Source organism: Arvicanthis niloticus, chromosome 1, assembly GCF_011762505.2.
Source record: "Arvicanthis niloticus isolate mArvNil1 chromosome 1, mArvNil1.pat.X, whole genome shotgun sequence".
Classification (NCBI taxonomy): Eukaryota; Metazoa; Chordata; class Mammalia; order Rodentia; family Muridae; genus Arvicanthis; species Arvicanthis niloticus.
Window position 1 is genome coordinate 6,701,810 of NC_047658.1, and position 21,967 is coordinate 6,723,776.

General features: G+C 51.6%; 2 protein-coding genes and 1 long non-coding RNA gene across 14 annotated transcripts; all 3 read left to right on the plus strand.

Moving 5' to 3' along the window:
- Positions 1–2,020: 2,020 nt before the first annotated feature.
- Fbl (fibrillarin) lies at positions 2,021–11,400 on the plus strand. The gene is made up of 9 exons (XM_034491223.2): positions 2,021–2,143; positions 6,416–6,598; positions 6,698–6,805; positions 6,896–6,990; positions 7,809–7,979; positions 9,381–9,513; positions 10,435–10,547; positions 11,016–11,161; positions 11,263–11,400. Exons 1-9 carry the CDS (start codon positions 2,134–2,136, stop codon positions 11,285–11,287), a joined length of 984 nt encoding a protein of 327 aa, XP_034347114.1. The 5' UTR covers positions 2,021–2,133; the 3' UTR covers positions 11,288–11,400.
- A 164-nt stretch (positions 11,401–11,564) lies between these two features.
- On the plus strand, positions 11,565–19,714 carry Dyrk1b (dual specificity tyrosine phosphorylation regulated kinase 1B). 12 transcript variants are annotated; one of them, XM_034519795.2, is made up of 12 exons: positions 11,565–11,771; positions 13,659–13,822; positions 14,520–14,690; positions 14,788–14,976; positions 15,262–15,409; positions 16,605–16,891; positions 17,423–17,569; positions 17,651–17,791; positions 18,071–18,106; positions 18,191–18,386; positions 18,731–18,837; positions 18,975–19,714. In XM_034519795.2, the coding sequence occupies exons 2-12, from the start codon at positions 13,760–13,762 to the stop codon at positions 19,344–19,346; spliced, it is 1,857 nt and encodes a 618-aa protein (XP_034375686.1). In that variant the 5' UTR covers positions 11,565–11,771; positions 13,659–13,759; the 3' UTR covers positions 19,347–19,714. The 12 variants fall into 12 exon arrangements, with proteins under 12 accessions (XP_034375686.1, XP_034375694.1, XP_034375701.1 ...); XM_034519803.2 differs by having other exon boundaries at positions 11,607–11,771; positions 14,571–14,690; XM_034519818.2 differs by lacking the exon at positions 11,565–11,771 and adding an exon at positions 12,339–12,560 and having other exon boundaries at positions 19,060–19,714.
- A 339-nt stretch (positions 19,715–20,053) lies between these two features.
- LOC143441649 (uncharacterized) lies at positions 20,054–21,517 on the plus strand. The gene is made up of 2 exons (XR_013109207.1): positions 20,054–20,193; positions 21,378–21,517. It is a non-coding gene; the product is annotated as an uncharacterized LOC143441649 (long non-coding RNA).
- Positions 21,518–21,967: the final 450 nt, after the last annotated feature.

Below are 21,967 nucleotides of genomic sequence, written 5' to 3' on the forward strand. Positions count from 1 at the left end.
GGAAGATAGATGGGTAGATGGATGGATGATAGACAGATAGGTGAATGGATAGATAGGACATGAGAGTAGGAGGGGACTAGTTGGGAAACTGAAGGGGTCATCAGGAGTTAGGAAGAGATAAGGTTCAGGAAGTGTATATGAGCACACTACATTGTGTACATGTTGGAACTGTCAAAAGTGTTCTAAACCCCTATGAATATGCCACACTAAGTCACTGAATTGTAGAAATGGGCAAATTTATACTATGTAAACTATATACTTAACTTAAATTAAATTTTTTTAGAAATACTAGGAGCTTGGGAGGTATCTCAGCAAGTAAGAGATCTCACTGAGCAAGCATTAGGACTTGGGTTCAAATCCTAGCACCGATGTTAAAAAACAATTGAAGTGGTCACCTGTGTTCCCATAAGCCCAGGGCTGGGGTGGTAGTGGTGAGGCAGGAGGCTCTCTGGCCACCAGTTTAGCTCCCTGTTCAGTGGGGACCCTATATCAAGAGAATAATCGAGAAGGTGATAGAGCAGGACACCCGACATCCTCCTGTTCTCTGCATACCTGCACATGTGCAGGCACATGCACACTTGTGAACACATACACACACACACAGAAAATGTAAGTACTAAAGCACTGTCAGTGTCTTACAAGCCTGTATTGTAAGAATCCCCTTCAATGCTCATTTTGTCAAAAAAAAAAAAGAAAAAGTCAGATGCTAGGGTAATTTGTCACCCTGGCAATCACCCAGCCCTTCCCTGGCATTTGGCTACTTTGAATGAATGACTACTATCCAAGCAACCCCCTCTTGGCAGCCAGCTGGTCTGCTGTCATGGCAGCCTGGACAAACACCTCCAGGAAGCTATACTGCATGGACAACCTCTTAATGCCAAAAGACAACTCCTGCTCTAGGAAGCACTATTCTGGCCCTGACAGCTTACATGGACTTTTTGCCATCAGAAGCCTATGTAAACCTTGGCGGCCACTTCACCTAGGCCAGAGGGAAAACACTGTCCTTGACAACCAACCAAATGTTTGTGGTTAGTATAAATGGTCCTTCAGTTGCATGGAAGGCTGTGTGATCTGGCTATTGAGACCATTCTGGAGAACTGGTAGCTCCTGTGCTACCCCCTGGTGGTGCAACATTAACATTGGGCCTTCTGTAATTCCGTCTTCGCTGTCTGATTTTATCATTATCAGTAGAGTGATAATGTAGTAGGATCCATGACCTGAAGAGGGACAGACGGCAGAAGCAACTGCAAACCAACAGTGACAAGGAAATTGGCCTTGGAGCAGTTTCGGCAACATTTGGGTGACTGAAGATTTCCAGTAAGAGGCCAGGGGCAGGGGCAGAAACAGTGAGAACCTGTTCTTTGGTGCAAGGGAGGGAGCTTTTTTTTGAGCGGAAAAGGAAGAAAAAACAGAAAAGCAAGGTGTAGCCTGGAGACCATAAGACATTCCCAGTTCCAGGTCAGCCTGGGCCCCAATGCAAAACCCTGTCACAAAATACAAACATCAACAACAATAAACAGAAACATAAGGCTGTCCTGGAAAGATAGCTCAGTTGTGACGATGCTCTAGCTGAAGACCCAGGTTCGGGTCCCAGCACCCATTTGGCGGCTCACAATCGCCTCTAACTCTAGATCCAGGGGGGATCTGACGCCTTCTCCTAACTTCCACTGCATACGCGTGGTTCACAGAAAGAAGCAAAACGCTTCTAAGTATAAAATAAAAAGTCTTTTAACAAAGAAGCAAAACGCTTCTAAGGATAAAATAAAAAGTTTTTTAAAGTCTTTGAAAAATAATTTTATTTTTAAAAACTCAGTTTGAGTGTAACCCCTAATTCCTAGAGTGCTAGCACAAATGAGAGGGAAAGTCGCAGCGCATTTGTGATAAAATTTGCCACTCTGGGAAAAAGCAAGGAGCGAAAAAACAGACCGGGCAGACAACCCAGAATTCCCACCCAAGGCGCCGCCGACTCCAACTTCCGGGAGAGAGGAGGCTCACGTAAGGGGCGTGGCTACGCGCTTCCGTCACGCGCCGCGCATCACCGCGCGCAGGCGCTCCTTTCCACGTGCGAAAGCCTGAGACTCGTGGAGTCGGGGACGCAGCAGGTTGTCTGAGTCGCGCCACCAGAACGCAGTGATGAAGCCAGGTAGAGACCGCGGTGCGGGCAAGAGTCGGGGGCTCTAGGCACGGCGGGCGGGGACCACGGCTGCTTGAGGCCGGGGGCATGTGGCTGAGAGCTCGGCTCACCGACCGGCCTACAGGCTTGCGGCTTCAGACCGGCCCGTGCGGCCCTCCAGACCCTGACCCAGAGCTGGGGCTTGGATCGCCGAGCGTGGCTTTGGGGGAATCCGACTTGAGTCGCAGATAGAAAGGCCCCCTGTCCCTACCCCAAGCCTTCCCTCTGTCACTCCCCGTCACCGATACTTTGATCCTCAACCCAGCTTCACCCTGATCAATGAGGACCTCCGGCTCTGGTGAACGGCGTTCGCGAGCACTAGCTGGCGCTCGCCGCGCTTCCGGGAGGGGCGGGGCCCAAGGCTTGTAGGAGTAGAGAATCTGGGGACCTGGGAGTCCCTGCTCTGTAGCGAGAGAGACTACTAGCCCGGCTTTAGCAGGGTGGGTGATTGGAAATGAGAGGGGTTGGTTTTTGGTTTGGTTTTTGAGAGCGTCTTGCCACGTGACGCTGGCTGGCCCGCATCCACCAGCCTCTCCTTCCAGAGCACTGGGATTAAAGGCGTGCGCCACCACGCCTGGCCTGACAAATGTATTCATGCTTTTCCCGCGTTTTTCGGATGGATGGCGAGAGTTCTGGCTTTGACAATAGGAAGTTCCCGTTTCTCTCTTGAATTCTTAGTGAATAAGTGGATTTCTTGGTGGTAGGTTTACTCTGGGCTGTAACAACACTGCTTGTCAATCCTAGCTCACGGCAAGCAGAGGCATTTAGTGAGTTGGACACCAGTTTGTGCTACATTAGTGATAACATGAGCTTTTCACGGTTGCCGGAGGGTCAGTTTTCACTGCTGCAGGTTTTTTGTCTGGTGTGTGTGTGCGCGTGTTCCTGTAGACAAGATGAGAGTAAATCACTGCAGGGCATAATAACCCATCTCTCCCTCCATACGTGTTGAATATCTTGTGCTCTGTTCTGGAAGTCTGGTGAAGTAGGGTGGAGGGATTGCTAGTCTGTATGTTCTGCTGGCATCCTGTGATCTGTGCTTTCCCCCAACCTTTCTCTATCAAATGATAGAATGAGAATTGTAGTTTCTAGTAGTTCAATCATCGGTGACGGTTTGTGTCTTGAGTACAGAAGCAGCTTTGGGGGAGATTGTTTAACAGGGGTGTGCTACAGATTATGGTGGACATTTCTTACCAAGATCCTTTATTTTTATGTTTGTGTGTTGAAATGACATCTTGTTGTAATAGACTAGGCTGGCCTCAGACTTGGCTTCCCAAGTGGTGGGATTGCAGGCATGTGATACCTCACCCTGCTGGAATTGCTAGTTTTGAAGTGGGAAGCAGATTCTAAAATAGCAGACTGTGTGTGGACATAAGAGTCTTCTTGACTAGTGAATCCTTTTGGTTCATTTTCCTAAAAACCTCAGGACCAGAAATGGATCCTGGTACAGGTTGAGTATTATGTTGACCCTGCTATCCACTGGTCCCCATGAGGATACCTACAACTTGCCAGCTCTCTGTTCTGCCAGGGCTGGGTTGAGTCTCACAGCCCTGGCTAGTGGCTCCTCTCCTAAGTACTCTTGTGAATACAGTTACTTGATTTTTCTAACATTCCCATGCACCGTTGCTACTTAAGGGTCTTGAGTAATCGTGGTATGGCCATCCTCCTTTCCGCACGAGCTGCGGGACACCATTCTCTTCTGGATGAAAACAAGTGGTTCAGAAATTCAGATTGATCCTCCGTTGTACAGTGCAGCTAGAGACCTGTCTCAAAGTCATCATCAGACATTTGCTAACTGATCTGTCAGTGTCCACATTGTACATTTGGCACTTGTGGGCGCAAGTAGAGGGAAAGTATTGAACATAATGTGACAAGAAAACACGGCACAGCCAGAGTGGACTGAGTCTCTACCACTTAGTCAGACACCCAAGTGCAGCAGGCAAAGGAGTGCCGTGCTCCTGTTGGCAGGAGCTGGAAAGAGGGGGTAATTCACATGAGATTTCAAAGCCAGCTGTTTGCAGGTGGGAGCCATGATGGGTTTCAATTTGGGCTGTACATTAGGGTCTTGCAGGGACCGGGGGGGGGGGGGGCAGCCCCTTTTCAGGGATTCATGGCAAATAAAACAATTCTGATTTTATTGTGGGTGGTGAGTAGAAACGGGCTTGGGAGTGTCGGAGAGTTCTGAAGATGAAACAGTTAACTTAAAAACTTAAGTTAGAGGGGTCTGGAGAAATAGTTTAGGGGTTAAGACCACAGACTGCTCTTCCAGAAGTGGAGAGTTCAATTCCCAGCAACCACATGATGGCTCACAACCATCTGTAATGGGATCCAGTGCCCTCTTCTGGTGTGTCTGACAACAGTGACAGTGTACTCACATAATATATTAAAAAAAATAAGTAAATCTTTTTTTTTTTTTAAACTAAAGTTAGAAATAGATACCAAGTTGCACAGGCTTTTGTTTGGTTTGTATTCTGGGGAGTTGAACTCAGGGCCTGGCATATTAGAGCTACAGTGATCAGCCCAAGTGAAGCAAACAAAAAATAAAAAGAACAAAGTTCATTTTTGTTGTTGTTGTTTCAGATACCATTAGGAATACTGTTGAGGTGGCTCAGTCCTTTAATCTCAGCACTTGGGGGAGAGACAGGTGTAGCTCTTGAGTTTGAAGCTCCATGTAGTCCACATGGGAGCTCTAGAGCAGTCAGGGATGCATAGTGAGACCTTGACTCAAAAACAACAGGAGGCTGTAGGTTAAGAGCACTGGCTGCTCTTCCAGAGGACCCTGCTTCAATTCCCAGCACCCACATAGCAGCTCATAACCATCTGTAAGATATACATGCAGGCAAAACACTAATGTTCATAGTTTAAAAGATGACAGTAAGTTTAAAAAACAAAAAAATGTTTGAAGCTGTCAATGGGGTATAGTTAGTTGCAAGGCTGAGACAGAAACTTGAGCAGGTTTTTACCTGGCAGTTTACATCAAGTGAGACCATTTTGAACCACCCCTATTCTTCAAGCTGTGTATTCAGATAAACTCATGTGCCCCACCTCCAATAATACGAAAAAAAGGTTTTTGGAACCATCATAGAAAAGCTAAGTATCACCCAGTAACCTCATTGAGTCCAGTCCCATGCACTGCTTGCTGCTTAATGGACAGTGTTTGCTGCGGCCTGTAGCTGGCGGCCCAGGAGCAGGCCCTTAGAACACTCTGCTTCTGAGCTGTATCCCCAGCCCAACGGTTCTCCTTTCAAAGCAAGGGCTCTCCATGAGGCCCACTGGGGTCTTCTGGAGTTTGGGGCATGGGCTGCTGTGCCTGGGTTAAGCCCAAGCTGTTGTACTGTTGTGCTCTAGCCTGCCCCTCTAGACCACTGCTCATCCTTAAAAGGACAATTTGGAGACTTCCCTGTGCTGGGAGGGATACTGCAGTCTTGAAAGCAGGGAGATGGATGAGCAGGACTGAGCACCATCAGGGGATTGGTACTTTATGGAGAGGTCTTGAAGATGCTGTGAAGGCATAGCAGATTTTGTTGCTGGCAAATGTGTTTGCAGGGCTCACTGATAAAATGGGATAAAATGAGTTGTGTGAAGCTGTCCCACCAAGAAAGCGAGAATACCTACATTCTGCCTCGTCCCTAATTAGATAATCTGTCATGTTTTGCCTTTAGTGGCCCCGTAGTGATGCAGGCCTGTAAACACAGTACTTGGGAGGTGGTAACTTCACAGCCAGCCTGGACTTCTTGGTTTGGTTTGGTTTGGTTTGGTTTGGTTTGGTTTGGTTTGGTTTGGTTTGGTTTGGTTTGGTTTGGTTTTTCGAGACAGGGTTTCTCTGTATAGCCTTGGCTGTCCTGGAACTCACTCTGTAGACCAGGCTGGCCTGAAACTCAGAAATCCGCCTGCCTCTGCCTCCCAAGTGCTGGGATTAAAGGCATGCGCCACCACCGCCCGGCCAGCTTGGACTTCTTGACACCATATTTCAAGAAAACTCTCGTTGGGTTTAGTTTTCTGTGATTTGTTTCTTCACTTCTGGGAGGTTCCCATTTATCCATCTGCTGTACAAACTGAAAGTCACTTCCATTATTGATTACTATTCTTCTGTGTCTGTTCTGCTGATGGGACATTGGATGGGTTCTGGCTCCGAGCACAGAGCCCTGTGCTTGCTGATGTCTCAGGTTTGTGGACCTGACAGGTAAGGGTCCTTTAACTTCTTAAGCTCCGTTGCCCTAATCCCTGTTTCCATTTTTGCTACAGGTTTCAGCCCCCGTGGGGGTGGCTTTGGTGGCAGAGGCGGCTTTGGTGACCGAGGAGGTAGAGGAGGAGGACGAGGAGGACGAGGAGGCTTCGGCGGTGGACGAGGAGGCTTTGGCGGTGGGGGTCGAGGTCGAGGTGGAGGAGGTGGTGGCTTCAGGGGACGAGGAGGTGGAGGTGGCCGAGGTGAGTATGGTTGACGTGGGGTTTTGGAACAGGTTATCGAAGGATGCAGGGAGGAGAGACATGGGGGCCTCCCTCCCCTACTGCAGCTCTCTCTTACAGGTGGAGGCTTCCAGTCTGGGGGCAACCGGGGTCGAGGTGGTGGCCGGGGAGGCAAGAGAGGAAACCAGTCAGGGAAGAATGTGATGGTGGAGCCGCATCGGCATGAAGGTGAGTGTAGCAGGTGGGAAATTGGCTACAGCCAGAGGTGGTCCATGGCTACACTGACCCCAGCCACACTCTGCTCTCCTCCCTCACCAGGTGTCTTTATCTGTCGTGGAAAGGAGGATGCCCTTGTCACAAAGAATCTGGTCCCTGGAGAATCTGTGTACGGAGAAAAGAGAGTCTCTATTTCAGTGAGTCCTGGACCCCTGTCCAAAGTACCAGGCCCCAGTTAACAGCATTGCCTGCTATCCAGTCTTCTTGCTATGGTGTCCTACACAGGACGGCTGGGGGGTGTCTTAATGTGTAAAGCAGGCTGTGGCCTTATAGCTGCAGCAGCTCTCAGTTCCCTGGCCTTGTCTCACAGCTCCATACTAAACTGCTTCCTTGTCCTCTGTCTCGGGTCAGGCATTGCCTGCTCCTTCTGATGAGGCTGTACTACATCACCCTCCTTGTCTAAGCTGTCCTCATTGCCACAGCCCTAGCTCTCTCCTGTCCTTGTCGCTATGGCCAACCACGGGCCTCCTTGCTCACCTCCCACTCTGTGCCTGGATTGTTCTTCCCAGGATGGTGTTGGTGGCTCCCTCCACCTCCACATCTGGTTTAAAAGTATCCCACGCCCTCCTGGTTCGTTTTTTCTTTTTCATATTTTCCTTGCTCTGTTCTGGTTCATATTCTCCTGGCTTGCTCTCTGTAGCCTGTCACCATCTCCTGTGTCAGTTTGCATTTAGTTAGTTCGATGAGTGCTTATCTCTCAGGGCAGGATATATGTCCTGTTCACTGTTGTTCCAGAGCCTATGTGCTGGGACAGGACATAATGCCTAGTACCCAGTTCTGTCTTCACTTGCGTGTTTACTGGCTTCTGTCCTGGTCCCTGTTGTACGTCTACATTTGGTGCTTACATAGCGATTGGAATGTACTGTTTCTTTTGAGGGCCCTAGGGTTACAGGGAATGAATGGTGTCCTGCACAAGAACCCAGCACTGATTCTGTCCCCATCTCTCTTGGCTCAGGAAGGAGATGACAAAATTGAGTACCGAGCCTGGAACCCCTTCCGCTCCAAGCTGGCAGCAGCAATCCTGGGCGGTGTAGACCAGATCCACATCAAGCCGGGGGCCAAGGTGCTGTACCTTGGGGCAGCCTCAGGCACCACTGTCTCCCACGTCTCTGATATTGTCGGCCCGGTGAGTGGACAGGTGTTGGGGATAGAGGGAACTGGGCCTGTTTATTTCCCTGTACTGTGTGATGTAAATGAAGCCAGGCTCATCCCTCGTTCTGCAACAGGGACAGCTTGAAGCAGAGTTTCTTTCAATACCACTCCTGGGTTCCTGATATTAATTGTGAGCCAAAGAGGATAGTCAGTGTTAAAGTAACCCAGAGCTGGGAATGTAGATGCCAAACTATTTTGGTTGAAAAATGTATGTCCAAGGGCTGAAAGGGGTGACAGTCATTAAAAGTGCTTGTGCCACACAATCATAAAGACCTGGTTTTGATCTCAGAATGCATTTTAAAAAAATGAAACTAAGCAGGTGTGGCGGTATATGCCCTCATATTGCAGCAGAAGGCCAGTCTCTGGTGCCTGCTGAGCCAGCAGCACCAGTGAGAGACCTTGTCTCAAAAACATGATAGGCCTAGCATTGGTGGTGCATGCCTTTAATCTCAGCACCGAGAAGACAAAAGCAGCCTGGTCTACACAGTGAGTTCCAGGATAGCCAGAGCTACACAAAAACCCATCTCCAAAAAAAAAAAAGGAAAAAAATGGGATGGGTAGAGTTCCTGTGGGAGTGGCATCTCACATTGCCTTCCACACAGAAGCAAAACATTCATGTCCCCAAAACCTAGTTTTTTGCCCTTGCCCCCAACTCCCCAGCCCTACCCAGTATTGGGTGTTGGACCTAGGACTTCTTGAAATGCTAGGCAGGTATGCTAACACTGGGTTCTGTCGCAGCTTTGGGTTCTGCTAATGAAGTTCTTTTCTCTGGAGGTATAGGATCCCAGTGCAGAGAGCACCTGCTTCTTGGGGGTGTCTCACTTGACAGCTTTTTGTTGTTTGACTGAATTATAGACTGTTTAGTTAGTGAAAGCACACGCCTTTGTCATCCTAGCCTAAGCTATATAGTTAGATCTCATCTAAAAACAAACAGCAACAGTACTCAGACTTGTAGGCATTTGCCGGCGTGTGGCTTCAGTAAGGCACCTGAGCTCTCTGAGGTAGAGGTTAACCCTCGGAGACGAAAATTGCTCAGAAAATTAGATATTTCCTGTAAGTGCTGGTCCATTGCAAATGCTCTGAGCTCTGCTTCTTCATCTCTGTTTACCCTGGATGCCTGGATATTTACCCTGTGTTGGGAGCCTAGCCTCACGGTCAGATTGGGATCTTAAAGCTTGGTTGTTTGTGAATAAACATGGCTCATGACTTCTCATCACTGGGCCCATTTATTCTTCTGGTCTGTAGACATAATGATAGTTATTTCAAAGCAGGGTTTTGATTGCGGATCTGAGATCCTGCTACAGGTGGCACCCAAGCCGAGTGTTGGCTGTGCTAGAGCACCAGTGTGTGCTCATTGGTGTTGGATTGATTGTAGGATGGTCTGGTCTACGCAGTTGAGTTCTCCCACCGCTCTGGACGTGACCTCATCAACTTAGCCAAGAAGAGGACCAACATTATTCCTGTAATTGAAGATGCTCGGCACCCACACAAATACCGCATGCTTATTGGTGAGAGCCTTGAGGGTGGCCCAGGGGAGGTAGGATAAGTCACTGCATGTTTCCCAGAGGATGCCGATGGAGTCTGAATTAGGTGGAGTTAAAGTGGGAGCAGGCCTCTTCACTGCAGCGGTGAGGAGCTGCAGGTGGAGCCTGTCGGGTCAGCTCTGCTCCCCTCTAACACTTGCTGCCTTTTTGACACTGCCTGGTTTGTGTTTTAAAGCCATTATCTGATGAGATTCCAGCCCTGACCACAGCAAGTATGACCCAATGGCTTTGTTTTTTAAAAACACTTCAAATGTCTAGTATAAAAGTGGAGAGCCTCATGAATTCCTCCAGAGGTACTCGATACCGCCTTTACAAATCCTTAAAGGGCGTTTTCACTCCATCGCATTTGTTGTTGTTGTTTTAACGCTACCTTAAAACATTACCTTTCCATTGCACTGTTTGTTGTTTGGGTTTTATAGGGTTTTGGTTGTTTTTTTTTTTTTTTTTTTTTTTCCTGTGCATTTTTCTCAGTGCACTCAGCCCTCCTCTGGTCCTTGTCATTTGACAGCCCTGCCCACGTCTTGTCTTTAACTGCTCACATTTATTTGTCTTTTTGATGACATGTCTGTCTCCCCCCAGACCCGGGAGGATCTCGAGGGCAGGGTCCGGGTCTGACTCGTCTCTGTATCCCCCACGCCCAGCCCAGGGCTGGCCACAGAGTAGGTGGCAACTGTTGATTTACAAGAGGAGTGGATGAGTGATGTGACTTTCGGGTTCTGGTTCCACCTTTGGGGTGCTTTGGAGGGAGGCTTTGTGGTGGGGAGTAAGACTGGAGGCAGGAGAGTCCCTGGAACCTTGGTGGTGAAGGAGCACAGGCCCCTTTGGGAGGCTCTGGGAAGCTCTCTACTGGCTTCAGTTTGTAACTGCTGTCCCCTTTTTCCTTAGCAATGGTGGATGTCATCTTTGCTGATGTGGCCCAGCCAGACCAAACCCGGATTGTGGCCCTGAATGCCCACACCTTCCTGCGGAATGGAGGACACTTTGTGATTTCCATTAAGGTATGGGTCTTGCAGTGTAAGGTTGAGAAGCAACAGAGCATGGTGTGGGTGCTTGGTCTCGTGTGTAAGCGTGTTCCTTAGCCTGTTTGACTTGGTTTCTTTATTAGTCCTCTTTGTGATTGAAGTAAAGATTGGTAAACTTAAGCATTTGGAACAGGTTGTGGGGTAGCAAAAATATTAACTGCAGCATGTACATTTTTCAAAACATGTTTATTTTAAAATAGGCATCCTCACCATGTTCAAAACTGGTCAGCCTATTGCTACATTTGTTCGGTTGTTGCTAGCTGGGCTTTCGGGATTGAAAGAAAATTACTAACTTTAAACACTGCCTTAGATAAATGAAACAACCTGTTTCCAATGTGAGCCAAATTAAAACTTCTTTAATGAAGTTAGGAAATTGGCTAAGCCTGTGTCTCCAAATCTGTAACAAAGACATACTTTTAGCTTAAAGTCTTTTTACCTCTCTAGGCCAACTGCATTGACTCCACGGCCTCAGCAGAAGCTGTGTTTGCATCTGAAGTGAAGAAGATGCAGCAAGAGAACATGAAGCCCCAGGAGCAGTTGACACTGGAGCCTTATGAACGAGACCACGCTGTGGTTGTAGGTGTGTACAGGTAAGTACCAGAATAGACCTCTGCATTACTTGCAGCCGGAGCTTCCTGGGTCTGGGAAGCTAAAAATGGTTACAACTCCACCTCCTCTGATTTCCTCACAGGCCACCTCCCAAGGTGAAGAATTGAAACTCAGAGCTGTCTGGATTGAAGAAATGTGTGTTGCTACTGTTGCACGTGTGGCTTTTGGTTTTTTGAGGGGGAGTTGTTTTTTTGTTTTTCTATTAAAAGACTCATCTGTCTTCCCTGTCTGGTGCTGATTGCTCAGTGGCCTCAAGACGCATGCGCCCATGATCAACTTTCTGGGTGCTGGGGGGTGGTTCCTGGAAAGTTTCATCCGGTCACATGGTGCATGCTCCATTGGTGCCTGCTACGCACGTGCGCGGCTCTGCACCCTTAAGGCGCAGGCGTAGAGTGTTCCACTAGGTCACGTGAGGGATGTGGGGGCGGAGCCGGGGTAGGGGGGCCGGTTTGTTGTGGTCGCCATTTTGCTGGTTGCATTACTGGGTAATCGGGGCCCTGGCTCGCCGCGTCCGCCGAACACCCTCAGCCAGTGGGCAGGTCTGAGCTCGGGCTCCCCGAGCAGTTTGAATCCCCTTACCCACGCCCTCAGGTAACGGTGCTGCGACGGGCGGGGTGGCACACTTGGGTGGGGGGCAGGCCGGGATCCGCCCTGCCCATCCCCGCGAGATTTAGCAAGGGAAAGGTGGGGGCTTTGGGCCAGTGCAGCGGAGCCCGACACTTAACAGCCAGATTCCTGGAAGGGGCTGAGCCCGAGGGAGTCGTCTTGAAAGGGTGTCTGGGAGGGGGCAACCCGGCCCCACTCCCGCCCTTTGTTTGGGCTCGGCTGCGCTGGCCGCTTCGCTGTCGCCTAGCAACAGCTGCCCTGAGTGCTAATTGGTTAAGCTCTTGGCAGCAACAACCAATGGCATGGTTGTTGCCATGGGAGGTGCGGCCTGCCGGGTTCACTTGGGCCCCGCCCGCCGGGACTCGACCGGCTGGGGCGGGCCTGCCGGGTGGGGGGCGGGACGCCAGGGTCCCTGGGGGCGGGTGGCCACGCGGGGCGGGGCTGGGCCGTAGGGCGAGGGTTAACCCGCCCCTCCCCCGTCCACCTGCTGTCCCCATCCCCCGCGTGCCCTGGTCTGACCCTCGTCCCCTCCTTTCCCCGCCCCTCCCCCTCGGTGGCAGTGGCGGCGGCTGCTGTTGTCACCCACCGGGCCGCCTGTCCCGCTTGCCCTCACCGCCGCGGGGCTGGCTAGGCTAGCCGGGCTGGGGACAGGCGGCCACCTCATCACCGCTGCCGCCGCCGCCGCCACCGCCGCTATGCTGGCCGCTCGCCCACCTCACTGGGGCCCCCATCGCACTCCAGCCCCCCATGGGCCCAGCGCCAGCCCTGACCCGGGTAGGGGTGGGAGCTGGAAGAGCTGGTCCTGGCGGGGGAGGGGGGAGGCTCGGGAAGAGGTTGTTTATCTGTGAAGCCCCAATAAAGGGAGCCTGGAGTAGCAAGACATAGCACAGAAGGGACTCTGACAAGAGGGAGCTTCCTAGGGAGGGGATTTTGTTCCGAAGGACACTTTCAGGGAGTGAAGTCTTGTGCGATATTCAGGGATTTGGCTGTTGGGCCCTTCTAGGAATAGGCTCAATTGTGGAATGACCCGACTTAGAAATAGAGGAGATAGCAAGGATCCCAGGATAAGGAAGAAAAAAAAAAAAAAACGTGACTCTTAGATGTTGAGAAATGATAGCTCTCCCTTGTTTTCCTGAGGAGTAGGGGTCTTGGAGAAATGGGGAAATCCTAATGGGATAAATATAGACTACTTAGAAGGATTCCTGGTGTGGAAGACCTTCTATAGGGAGCAGGGAGTGGTCTGGGTGAAGTATGAGTCGGTCCTGGGGGAAAGTGTGCTATGGTGGTTGAGACATCTATAGCTTGAATGTCAAGAAGTTCTCAGATAACCTTGGTTTTGCTAGGAAATCTGCTATGTTCTTTAGAGTAGAAAGAACTAGTGGGTAGACCAGGCTTGAAATTAGGCCCTCGGTGTTGAGGGAAGACTGTGTGAGGGCGGGGCCTTATCTGAGGAACTCAGGCTGACCACCAGCAGAATTTCAAAGAAAAACTGAATTCTATTCCCCAGACCCAACATGGTTTCTGCCTTCTCTTTTGCTCTTGTAATTCTTGCCTTGTTTCTATCTTCCTCCCCTGGCCTTGTACCCACTCTCTCCCACCCATCTGGCTCTGGTCGCTTCCTTTTACATTTCTGGATGTGATGCCTCATTCATTTATTTGGCTTGTCATTTGTTGAGAGCCATGGCTGTGCTAGTTCACTTTTCTGTTTTCTGTTTGCACTGGCTACCTGGTGCTGGTGCCTTGCCCTGTTCCCTGTCCCCCCACCCCCACCCCAGGCCTGCCCCCTAACTCATGTCCACCTCTTCTCTAACTGACCCTGACCTATATGCCTTCTTGTTCCATGTTGTCTTCCCACTTCCTACCTGCTCTCAGGTCTCAGCGGCGGTGGCAGCCGAGGTGCAGGATGCGAGAAGGCGCCCCCCGGCCGGGCTCCCGCTCCAGGCCTCACACCCCTGCGGCCCTCTGAGCCCACCATGGCCGTCCCACCAGGCCATGGTCCCTTCTCTGGCTTTCCGGGGCCCCAGGAACACACACAGGTAGGCATTCAGCTGGCTTCTCACCTGCCTGAGGATTGAAGGGTCTCTAGACAACAGCATGATTGTTGGAGGATCTCTGGGGATTTTGGAGGCCTCACAATACTGGAAGAGTTTCAGGTAGTTGGACTCTGAAGATTCCACCCTTATTCCTGCTGAGGACTGAATTCTTGAGCTTCTCCATGGCCTGCCCTCTCTCACAGCATGGTTTTGAAGTAAAGTGTAATGTGTGTCTTTAGTTCAGAACTGTCACTGGCACAGAGCAGACAGGAACACAGGTCTCAGTGTTCACAACAAGAAAGAGGTCTGAAGTAAGGGGCCTGAAAGAAGTCTAGAGAGGGTTGGAAGGAAGATGACCTGAGAGGAGTGGGAGACCCAGGGAGACCCAATCCAAAAGCTTTTTAACTGGGCAGAGACACTTGAGAGCAAGGACATGGAGATACAGAAAATTCATTGGCATGGTTCCCAGAAACAGTGGCCTCAGGTACAAAGATTCCAAAGATTTGGGGGACAGAACCCAGATATGGAGCAGAAGGGCTGACCTGGAATTGAATTGACCTGGTCAGAGGTAAATTACTTCATATAGTGAGCAGATGAGTGGGGAACCCACAGTGTGTCCTTGTGTTCTATAGGATAGGGTGGAGCTAGAGAAACATGGCCATGGTCACATGAGTCTTCAGCTTTCCCATTCTCTCCCTAGAAGTGCCTTGGAGGTGAAGGCCTGTGCTGTGTCTGCTCCTCTCCACCACAGGTATTGCCTGATGTGCGGCTACTGCCCCGGAGATTGCCCTTGGCCTTCCGGGATGCAGCCTCAGCCCCGCTGCGCAAGCTTTCAGTGGACCTCATCAAGACCTACAAGCACATCAATGAGGTGAGTTGGGAATGGAATTCCCTGGTTGGGTGTTGAAAAGGGTCCGGGCTTCTTGCCTGGGTCACTCAAGGGTCTGGTTTCCTGGCTGCCTGAGCAGGTATACTATGCGAAGAAGAAGCGGCGGGCCCAACAGGCACCACCCCAGGACTCAAGCACCAAAAAGGAGAAGAAGGTCCTGAACCACGGTTATGACGACGACAACCACGATTACATTGTGCGCAGTGGCGAGCGCTGGCTAGAGCGCTATGAGATTGACTCTCTTATTGGCAAAGGCTCCTTTGGCCAGGTGTGGGACTCCCCCACTCATCCAGTACCTGGATGCAGACAACCACTAACGTTACCCAACATTCCCTCCTCCCCAAGTGGTTCACTTGCTGCAAGTCCTGTCCTGGGCCAGCCACTTAGTTCCCCCGTCTTAGTTCTGTTTGAGTATAAATCACAAGACTCCTTGTAAGAGAACTGTTGTTATTTTGTATCCAGTACAAGGGATGTGAGCACTGGGCTGTGAGTTGTTAGAAAGGAGTGGCTGGTGGGCCTCCCACCTACCCAGCTAACTCTCCTTGTCTCAAAGGTGGTGAAAGCGTATGACCACCAGACTCAGGAGCTGGTGGCCATCAAGATCATCAAGAACAAAAAGGCCTTCCTGAACCAGGCACAGATTGAGCTGCGGCTGCTGGAGCTGATGAACCAGCATGATACAGAGATGAAGTACTACATAGGTGAGACCTGGGCCTGGCTGGGGCAGGGTGCCTCTGGTACAGATACCTCCACCGGGGATCTTCAGGCTCCTCAACCTCTGATGCTCCTGCTGTGGCTGTGATTTCTCTTTTGTGCTCACTGAGGGCCAAATTCTGTTACAAACACTTGCCATGAATCACCTCCCCCCTCCCTCCAGTCTGGTGAGGGACAGGGCAGCTTTGTGTACATGTTGGAGAAACTGAGGCACTCATGGCTAGCTGTCACATCCATGAGGTGACAGTTCAGACTCAACAGTTGATAATGTGAGAAGCAGTGGTCTCTAGCTGTGGCTCTTAAGATATGTCCCAGTCTTGAGTCCCTCTGGAAGGGACTCTTGAATAAGAGGACAGCCAGTGTATATCCCTGCTACACGGGTAGACACGGCAAAGACAAAAGCAGGGTCTTTGGTAGTTTGGAGGTTTTGATGGTGGTACTATTTTTGGAGATTTCGTTTTGCTATTCTGGGGATCGAGCCCAGGGCTTCATATATACTAGGCATGCAGGTCCTCCTCAGCCACCCCCACCCCAGAACATCTCCAGACTTTTTCATACTTGACTATTTTGAGATAGGGTCTTACTAACTATATCCAGATGGACTTTGAGCTAATAGTCTTCGTGCATCAGTGTACAAAGACCTGGGTCTCCATGCCTACACCCCAGACCTGGTTCAGTGTTGTAAAATGAAAGGAGGAAGCATAGAGCTGTTTTGAAGCTTTCTTAGGAGGGGATGGTACCTTTTATTTCCCTTTGCAGTGCTGGGGCTTGAACTCTGGGCCTTGTGCGTCCTAGGCAAACATGCTGCCGCCCTTTGGTCATCCCATAACCTACAATAGTGTAAACCCCTAGGTCAAACCGTCCTTTGGGGTTTGTTTTGTTTTGTTCTGGGCTTCACTGTGTAAGCTAAGCTGGCCTTGAGCTCATCATCCTCTGCTCTATCTTTCCAACTGCTGCGATTGCAGTCATGCTCACTGCTTCTGCTGGCAGAACCCTTCCCTCTGGTAAAAACTGGAAGGTGTGAGAGGCTCAAGAGAATTAACATGCCTTGGAAGTCCAGTGCATCAGTGTAGAAACACCTCAGGACCCATTGCAGTCTACCAGGGATGGTTACTGTGTGGTCCCAAGCCACCTGCCGTCAGTGTGTCTAACCTGTTGCCCACTGTCACCTGTTGCCCGCAGTGCACCTTAAGCGGCACTTCATGTTCCGAAATCATCTGTGCCTGGTGTTTGAGCTGCTGTCTTACAACCTGTATGACCTCCTACGCAACACACACTTTCGAGGAGTGTCACTGAACCTGACAAGGAAGCTGGCCCAGCAGCTTTGTACAGCTCTGCTCTTTCTGGCCACCCCCGAGCTCAGCATCATCCACTGCGACCTCAAACCTGAGAACATCCTGCTCTGCAACCCTAAGCGCAGTGCCATCAAGATCGTGGACTTTGGCAGCTCCTGCCAGCTTGGCCAGCGGGTGCGGTTTTGACAGGGCCAGTGTCTTCAGTGGGATGGGGTGGGATGGCTTCGTTTTGGCCCTGGAAGCTGATGGCCAAGAAATGATACTGGGCATGGGGAGGCCCGCTTGGAGAGGTAGTGGGAGGTGACAGGGCACAGACAAACCAAGCAAGGAAGAGAAGAAAAGGGTGAAGCTAAGGGCCAGGCACTCCTCAGAGGATTGCAGTTGTGATCCGAGCCTCAGGCCGCTTTGCTAACTGCGCTCATAGGTAGAGGACCGTGAAGCCTTACAACCGCATTCGAACAGGCCAGGCCCTAGGGCTTACACTAATGTAGTACAGTATGCGGTGGCCAGCCTCTCTTAAACAAGAAGGACCAGAGCTGGGAATGGAGGCTGATGGACAAGACAGTGACTGGCTTGTGCAGCACTGCTAAGAACCTCACAACCTAGGAGTTCCATCCTATTTTCAGGCAGGGGCTTGTCTTCAATTGAATCTTCCAGTGGAACCAGCAGAGGAGCTGGTGCCCTGACTACTGTCCCCTCCCCCAGATCTACCAGTATATCCAGAGCCGCTTCTACCGCTCACCCGAGGTGCTCCTGGGTACACCCTATGACCTGGCCATCGACATGTGGTCCCTGGGCTGCATCCTTGTGGAGATGCACACCGGAGAGCCCCTCTTCAGTGGCTCTAATGAGGTGTGCCCCTGGAAGGGGTGTACTGGAGGTGGAGGGGTGGAGCCTGGCCACCTGGCGCCCCTGACCGCCGCCTGCCCGCAGGTGGACCAGATGAGCCGTATTGTGGAGGTGTTGGGCATCCCTCCCGCACCCATGCTGGAACAGGCACCCAAGGCTCGAAAGTACTTTGAGCGGCTGCCTGGGGGTGGCTGGACCCTACGAAGGACAAAGGAACTCAGGAAGGTGCGGCCCCTGCCCTGTGCCACTTTTCCCTCCCTGGGTGTCCCCTCACTCACACTTGGGGCTCCCCTCCCTGTGTCTTTCCCTGTCTTCCTCTCCCCTTTGTCTGTCCTTTTCTTCCTCCCCTGCCCACCCCATCACTGTCCCATGCCACAGCTCTTGTTAGCTTTCTCTCCCTCTCTCTCTCTCTCGTGCCTCTGTTTCCCCCGTGTGTGTCTTCCCTGCCCCTCCTGCCCACTGACGGCCACTCTCTTGCCCCCCCTCCCACCCCCTCCCTGCCAGGATTACCAGGGCCCTGGGACACGGCGGCTGCAGGAGGTGCTGGGCGTGCAGACGGGCGGGCCCGGGGGCCGGCGGGCGGGGGAGCCGGGCCACAGCCCCGCCGACTACCTCCGCTTCCAGGACCTGGTGCTGCGCATGCTGGAATATGAGCCGGCCGCCCGCATCAGCCCTCTGGGCGCTCTGCAGCATGGCTTCTTCCGTCGCACGGCCGACGAGGCCACCAACACGGGCCCGGCAGGCAGCAGTGCCTCCACCTCGCCGGCGGCCCTTGACACCTGCCCCTCCTCTAGCACCGCCAGCTCCATCTCCAGCTCTGGTGGGTGCCCCATGTCAGATGTGCACCACAGGGACCAATCCTGGGTGGCCTAACCACTGGGCCTCTGTCATAGAGCCCCTGGAACTAGCAGATTCTTAGCTCTGAGGGTGGGGGTGGGGGGACAGTCCCACGTGACCCAACAGGCTCTCAGAAATGGGGCTGGAGGCTCTGTCCTTAGAACTGACTCAAGCCACCCATGAAACTCTGACCCTAGGTTTCAAAATTGGGCTGTTAACAGCCTTCACACTTGCTCTGGTCTCAAAGTCTAAGCTTGGGGTCTAGGTGGTGAACAGCTTGCTTCCATCTTACCACTTCTGTCCTCTTTGTCTTCCTGGTGCTTCTAGGAGGCTCCAGTGGCTCCTCCAGCGACAACAGAGCCTACCGCTACAGCAACCGATATTGTGGGGGCCCAGGGCCCCCCATCACTGACTGTGAGATGAACAGCCCCCAGGTACTGGAGCTGTGAGACTTTGGAAGTGGGTGGCAGGTGCCTGGGACTTGATCTTAACCACCCAAGTCTCCTTTGCTTTTTTGTTTTTGTTTTTGTTTTTTTGTTTTTTGTTTTGTTTTTTGTTTTTTTTTTTTTAGGTCCTACCCTCCCAGCCTCTGCGCCCCTGGGCAGGGGGTGATGTGCCCCACAAGACACATCAAGCCCCTACCTCTGCCTCAACAGTGCCAGGGACTGGGGCCCAGTTACCCCCACAACCCCGTTGCCTTGGACGACCCCCATCACCAACATCACCACCACCCCCCGAGTTGATGGATGTGAGCCTGGTGGGCAGCCCTCCGGACTGCTCTCCACCTCATCCAGCACCTGCCCCCCAGCACCCGGCTGCCTCAGCCCTCCGGACTCGGATGACGGGAGGTCGACCACCTCTCCCACCCCCTGATGACCCTGCCACTCTGGGGTCTCGCCTGGGCCTCCATGGTGTACCCCAGAGCACAGCAGCCAGCTCATGACCCTGCCCCCTCCCTGGGGCCCCCTCCTGAAGCCATACCCCCCCATCTGGGGGCCCTGGGCTCCCATCCTCATCTCTCCCCTTGACTGGACTTGCTGCTACCCAGCTGGGGTGGGTGAGGCCTGCACTGACTGGGGCCCAGGGCAGGGGGTCAAGGGAGAGGAGTTTGGCCACACCCTCCCCGCTAAGACTGGACCCTTGGTCCCCCTCCCCCCCCCCCCTGTTTTCTATTTATTGTACCAAAGACAGTGGTGGTCCGGTAGAGGGGAGATTCCCCCTTACCCAGGGCCCTAGGAGGGGGTGGGGGCAGGTAGGGGGAGATGGCCTTGCTCCTCCTCGCTGTACCCCCCAGTAAAAAGCTTTCTCACATGCCTGCCTGAGCGTTTGCAGGGCCTTGGCTCCCTCCCCTGATCCTCAGAGGCATGGTGGGGAAGGTTGTCTGGGGAAGGGGTGCTTTGTGGTGTGGGTCTATCCCTCCTGGGGACATCATAGTTCTTGGTGCAGGCATGGGGCAGCAGGAGATTGGTGGGCTGAGGAACCTGGATACAAGAACCCTGGCCCGTACTTGCCTTTTCCAGGGTGAAGGCCTCCTGGCCTATCGCTAGGAATTGTGCTGGTCTGCCCTCATCGGCCAGGGCTTCCACAGAGCCGGGCCCACACAGAGGTGGCTCTTGTTCTGTCAGGCAGGCATCCGGTAGGTTGTGGATGTATTTGGCAGGCCTCCTTAGGTACCATCGGGGGAGCAGACAGACAGTGGGTACAGATTTTACTCCACCCATGTCCAGCCCCACTCTGCAGTCATTGCCAGTATTGAGATTCTCGGGCAAAAGACTCTCCCTGACCTCCAGGTAAGTGATTTTTTTTTTTTTTTTTTTTTTTTTTTTTTTGTTTCCATGGCAATTTGGAACCATCTGTCTCCCAACCAGTTTCTAAGAATCACCTGGTTCTTGCACAAGGGGGGAGTGTAGTGGTGATTCCTGGGAGATGGAGTTCTACAAGGCCAGCTCTTTGCTTACTTTTCTTGGGAACTACAAAGCCCAGAAGTCTCTGCACACATGGCTGGGGATTGTTGTTCAATAAACTGTAGGGCATTATGGCTCAGATGTTGGAGGATCTATGGTACAGGTTGATTGGATGGTGCTGGTGTGCAGCAGTAGGGTGGGGAGGGAGGGAGAGTAGTCAGCCATCCTTCCAGGGTCAAGCAATGGTGGGTCCGTGCAGAACTTCTGTGAGCAAGAGCCTGTTGTGGGAAACTGATAGCAGTGGTCATTTTGAGAATGCCGTTTAAGACTGATTTATCAAAGATATTTGGTTCTCTAGAGAGCTGGACATGAGAGGAAGGTGCACAGCCCAGTTTTGCTACAACATGGAAGTACATTGCCGGAAAAAGATGGCTTGTGGCAGGCCCCTAGGCAACAGTAGCCTAGAATGTAACAGGTTAGGGGGCTGGTGCTGATAAGGCCAAGAAAGGACAGGTGAGCTTTCCAGACAAGTGAGTTGAAGGAAGAGGTGGAGGGGCAGGGAAGGAGGTCTCCAGTATATAGTGTATAGAGTTCCCTGTCCCTGTTAATAGTCTTGGTTGGTTTTGTCTTTTTAATTCTGTGTTCTCTTGGTGCTGGGGATGGAGTCCAAGAAATCTCAGATGCTAGGCAAGTATTCTACATACCCAGCCTCCCAGTAAAAAGATTTTGAGTGAGCAGTTCTAGAAGACAGGACCTGCAGTGACCTTTCCAAATCTGGGGACAATGTGGGCAAACGGAAGTCACTTTTCTAAGGTCACACAACTAGGAAGTAGGCTCAGGTTGCTGTGCATGTGTGCGTGCATTTGTGTGTGTGTGTGTGTGTGTGTGTGTGTGTGTGTGTGTGTGTGTGTGTGACACTCCAGTCATTAGTTTAACAAGGTTTATTTGAGCCTGGAAGCATCATCAGGGCCAGATCATGTAGACCCTGTGGGGTATCATTTGTATTGTGGTTGAGAAGCAGTGCCCAGCTCCAGGCTGACTGACTACCTGATACCTCATTGGTATTCCAGGGCACTCTGAGAAGTTGAGGCAGATGAAAGTCTGTGGCGCCCTCCTCATTGGTCTTGTGCCCTCACCATTTCCCCCGTGTAACCAAAGAGACTCTGAACACCTATTTTCCTCCCGGCTGAGAACCCCTCTGGACTCCATCTCACTCAGGGTAAAAGTCCACATCCTTTCCATGACCACTGGGTCTTCACCATCCACCCTCATCACCTGTCTGAACTGGTTGACTCTCACTCTGCTCCAGCCACACTGGGCTCAGCCTTTGCACTTGGTATTCCATGCCTGGATCATTTGTCTCTAGACAGCCCAGAGTCACTGCCTGAACGCTCTTCTGATACTGCTAACATCCCTGACCATTCTTCCTTTAACTTTTTTTTTTTTTTTTTTTTTTTTTTTTATCAGTCATATTGCTGCTGGCAGGTGTTAAAACTTATCTTGTCAGCTGTCCCCCTCCTCCCTTTCTGGGAGGCCTTGAACTTCTTGGAAACAAGTATTTGGGTCACTTCATACTTTATCTCCCACACTGAAAAATATGTGACACCCCTCAGGCTCACTGTCAGATGAGAACTTTCAGAGCATAGATCCTGATTTCAGC

Bases quoted from the DNA above. Each gene is read 5' to 3' on its own strand.
- Fbl (XM_034491223.2), top strand. The intron at 6,599-6,697 runs GTGAGTATGGTT...TCTCTCTTACAG, and splicing joins AGGAGGTGGAGGTGGCCGAG to GTGGAGGCTTCCAGTCTGGG. The intron at 6,806-6,895 runs GTGAGTGTAGCA...CTCCCTCACCAG, and splicing joins GGAGCCGCATCGGCATGAAG to GTGTCTTTATCTGTCGTGGA.
- Dyrk1b (XM_034519787.2), top strand. From the start codon at position 12,482: ATGCTGGCCGCTCGCCCACCTCACTGGGGCCCCCATCGCACTCCAGCC. The intron at 14,691-14,787 runs GTGAGTTGGGAA...CTGCCTGAGCAG, and splicing joins CCTACAAGCACATCAATGAG to GTATACTATGCGAAGAAGAA. The intron at 17,570-17,650 runs GTGTGCCCCTGG...GCCTGCCCGCAG, and splicing joins TCTTCAGTGGCTCTAATGAG to GTGGACCAGATGAGCCGTAT.